Source organism: Pyrus communis, chromosome 13 (assembly GCF_963583255.1).
Source record: "Pyrus communis chromosome 13, drPyrComm1.1, whole genome shotgun sequence".
In the NCBI taxonomy this organism is placed as follows: Eukaryota; Viridiplantae; Streptophyta; class Magnoliopsida; order Rosales; family Rosaceae; genus Pyrus; species Pyrus communis.
The window spans coordinates 2,902,446-2,906,353 of NC_084815.1; the positions used below are offsets into that span (position 1 = coordinate 2,902,446).

General features: G+C 37.2%; 1 protein-coding gene across 1 annotated transcript; it reads right to left on the reverse strand.

The window, feature by feature from the left end:
• Window positions 1-1,123: 1,123 nt before the first annotated feature.
• LOC137713393 (aluminum-activated malate transporter 8-like) lies at window positions 1,124-3,391 on the reverse strand. Its single transcript, XM_068452683.1, has 6 exons — window positions 3,040-3,391; window positions 2,811-2,951; window positions 2,310-2,582; window positions 2,074-2,201; window positions 1,782-1,925; window positions 1,124-1,627 (listed from the first exon to the last, which is right to left on the reverse strand). Exons 1-6 carry the CDS (start codon window positions 3,332-3,334, stop codon window positions 1,124-1,126), a joined length of 1,485 nt encoding a protein of 494 aa, XP_068308784.1. The 5' UTR covers window positions 3,335-3,391.
• Window positions 3,392-3,908: the final 517 nt, after the last annotated feature.

Consider the following 3,908-nt stretch of genomic DNA (forward strand, 5'->3'; position numbering starts at 1 on the left):
ACCAAAATAACCCATATAACAATGATGAAATAGAGAAGGCTAAAGTAAGCCAATTCAAGTTGATCTTTTGTTTTGTTTGATATTGCGGAGGTCCATTTCATTGTATAATTGTCATATGGGTTTATACAAAAGCCAACAGTTTATCTTTTTTATATTGTATGACACTCCTTTTTTTATTTTTTATTTTTTTTAGCCAGCTGTTCTCTCTGTTAAAGCGCTATGATCCTGTTAATGAAATTTTCATGGCCTATTGGCTATTAGCAATGCATGTTGTTTTAATTCCTGTGTGCTCGATATACAATATAATAATTTTAACCATATTTTACTTTTTAAAACATAAAAAAACATATATAACGCTGGTATATGCTAAGCCTCCTAGGACCTCAGTCGTCACTTCTCACGAGAACATGTTCAAATAAAATCAAGATGCGTGCCTTTGGTCACAAACTAGGGCAACAAAAAAGCTAACGAAGAGGCCACTGAGCCCACAATACGATATGTTAATGCTACAGAGCATAAAGTTGTTAATATAGTTTTCACTTGAGAATATTGCTCAATTTACCTTCTATCTGATCCGCCAATCAATCGACCAATTACGCTATTCTTACCTTTCAACCAACCCCTTTGATTCGGTTTTTGTAGCAAAATATAATCTCGGTCTCTTACCTTGACAACTATAACTTCATTTTTTTAGGGTAATGGAAAGAGTACTTTTGATTCTTTATAGGGAAATAAAGTTTTTGTTTCTTCTCCTCCCTCTCACCACCTTCGTCTCTCCTTTTTCCATATAACTTTCCTAGATCTCAAGCACAAAAAATGAAGAAAAAAAAAATAGTTATCAAACGCGCCTTAAGTTTTTCAATTCAAAGGAGAACACCAGATACATAGCCCAAGGGAAGAGAAACATATTTTCTTTCGCCTCTACTAGGTATATAGTGGGAGGCTCTTATTGTAAAAGTTTGAATGTGAAAAATGGGGAAATATTGCTAATATGTCTTTCCCCTAAGAATCTCATTACTTCTTTGTGAAATTAGAACATGATCGAATTGATCATTTTACTCAACAAAATACAGTATACAAGTTGAGTATTTTAAACCAGATTACTTCTTAGATTGACAAATGGTTACGCTTCCTCCCTTGGTTTTGGTCCTTTTGGTGCCTGAGGATTAATCTCATTTTCTTGGGAACCAATGTTTGTTTCACCTACGGTGATTATAACATGGGCATCTTCACCATCCAAAAGTACAGGGTTAACGCTTCCCCTCTGCAGCAATAGTGGCTTCTCTTGTGATACAGTGCACTCCACAGCTTTTTTGAAGTGTGCTAGTTCAGAAAGCTCATGAACTGATTTAGAAATTTTTTCTACCCCTTTGACAATCTCAACTAGTATTGAAGCAACTGTTGCAGCTGGTACAATTGCAAGTATGTCTGCCGTTTCTAGTGATGCAGCTTTGAGTGCAATTTTGAGGTCTTTGACTGCAGTCTTGGAGTTCTCCAAATGTTCACGAGCATCTTTTGGTTCTTCCATGGTTTTGATTGCTACGGCTAATGCTTTTAGCGCTTTTCCAGACTCAATACTCATAGTTTTGCAGGAGTCTTGAATTATCTGTAAAAATTCTGGTGGTACCTGCAAGGATGATGCAATCAATTAATTAGTCAATCAAACTACCAAGGCAGATCAATTACACATTATATAAATACATGTAAATGGTCATTTTCCTTTTGTTAAATATTTTAATTAAATTATGGACCCTTGAAGAGTATGATGGTTTGATATATACTTGTACATCTGAGTTGATGTGACCGTTTAAAGTTTCAATCTGGTAGGCACACTGCCTGGCAAGGGCACCGATCTTCAAGTACTGCTTCCATGGATGGCGAAATTTAAAACGGCCATGTCCTGGTTCCCATCTTGCAAAATTTGCCTACACAAATATACAATGTGAGTACACCATACCTGGCAAGTACAAGTTGTACCCATAAAGATGGCTAGCTAAAGATATTAGTGGTTTCCATGCCATGGTAAAATTTAGTGGCAGCAGGGAAGGAGCAAAAAGATGCTTAAGCACTCACCAAGGATTCTTCACTGCTTTTTGAGTTGAGGACACTCTTATATCCTTGAAGAAATGATTCCTTACTTTTGGAGACAATGCCTGCTGACTTTCCATCCTTAGGTAGTGGAAAATATTCACCACCAAAACCTGTAATTAATTAGTTAAATAGATTGTTTATTCTTATTTGATCTTTAAACATGTTGAGGAAAACTTAATGGAGCTAGAGCCAATGAGTTAATATATAATTTAGTTTACCTTCTAGGTAGTTTGCAAGATTTTCTATATTGGAAGATATCAGCTTGTGCAGATCTTCACCAGCCCATACTGGACAAACAAAAGCTGATATGATCATGCAGGTTCCTCCACCTATTGCAATTGTTAAGAGTCTCTCATTTGACATCTCCAAGATCCCTTCAACATGATACCCCGAGACGGTTACCATGCTAAATGTTAATATGAATATCAACACCCCATAGTCATATCTCGCCTTTATCCGTGGGAAGAACCGTGAGAATGTAGATGCTGCAGCTGCAACCATAAAAAACACTTGCATGCATTAGTATAAGCAATAGTCTTTTATATAGAGACAGCCTAGCTATAATAAGAGAAAACTTCTTGCCGGATCATTTGTCATGTTCATTACGTCAGAGATAGTGAATTAGGGCCGTTAATTTAAGTGGGTCCATGTTGGTCATGTCAGATATCCGGCAAAGAGAACATTAACTCGACGCACTATTTTCTTATGTACAAATATACCTAGTAGGAAGACAAAGATCCCAAGCACAATGGGTTCTCCTTTCACTCCAAAAAGACTAGCTATGTGAGTAGCTCCAAGGCCAAGAGCACCAGCAATGAATGTTGCAAAACCTCTATTTAAACCTTTGCTGAGGGTTGCACCTACACAGAAAATGAAATAAGCACTTGATTTATTTGAACATGATAAGTTGAATGAAACTTTAAAGTATGTACACTATTTTTCACTTACCTACAGTGAATTCAAACACTACTACCACGGTTATCACCGCCCAGATTCCTGCAATCCCAATACCATCGAAAAGGACTCTCCAGTAGTACAATATGGACACCAATGTAAGAGCCAAAGCGACTTTTAGAGAGTGAGTTACTCTCCTTGGGTCATCTTGTCCTAGCTTTATAATGCTCTTTACAACTTTGACAACCTTGGTACTCAACTTTCCGAGCAAGGCCTTGAGCCATCTGCACAGCCGCGAGAAAAACCTGACCTTCTCTTCCCCTGCAGTTTCTAACTCGGTGACCTCCATGTCTTCAGTTTGGCGACAAACTGGATTAAAAGGTCTGAAAGGTTTGAAGAAAGATGGTTTTCCTTTCCTAACAAGTTATGTCCTATATATTAAGAAAAATTAAGCTAATTAAAGCCTCTAGGAAGATGGTTTTCCTTTTGTAGCTTCTAAGACTTTAGAAAGGGGGAAGGGTGTGGAAGAGAGAGATGGTTGGGCAAGAAAGTGGAAGCAACTTTGATGGGTTGAATTCTCTCACAATTGGCCCTAATTTATAAGGCAAAGAGTTTGGTGTGAAGGAAGAATATTTTATGGAGAGACAGATTTTTCTTGCAATTGAGAGAAGGAGGGTTTTGAAAAGCGTGGTTTTTACTTGGATCTGAGCTAATATTTAATAAAACCCACAAACGTCAGAGTACGATGTTAATTTAGGATAAGGATTGTCTGCGCTTCCACTTTCGGTGCCCTCTTATTTGTGTGGTCACGGTTAAGCCACGTCAACATTTTATATTATTATTCATTTTTGTCTTATTATATTTATAAAAAAACAATATAAATGTTGACATGGCTTAACCGTGATCACACAAAATAGGAGGGC

What these genes read in the sequence shown, in the direction of transcription:
- LOC137713393 (XM_068452683.1), bottom strand. Translation starts at nt 3,334, where the DNA reads ATGGAGGTCACCGAGTTAGAAACTGCAGGGGAAGAGAAGGTCAGGTTT. An exon ending in AAAGCAGTGAAGAATCCTTG is followed by an intron (nt 1,926 to 2,073) that starts GTGAGTGCTTAA and finishes ATATTTGTGTAG; the next exon opens with GCAAATTTTGCAAGATGGGA. An exon ending in ACATCAACTCAGATGTACAA is followed by an intron (nt 1,628 to 1,781) that starts GTATATATCAAA and finishes TCATCCTTGCAG; the next exon opens with GTACCACCAGAATTTTTACA.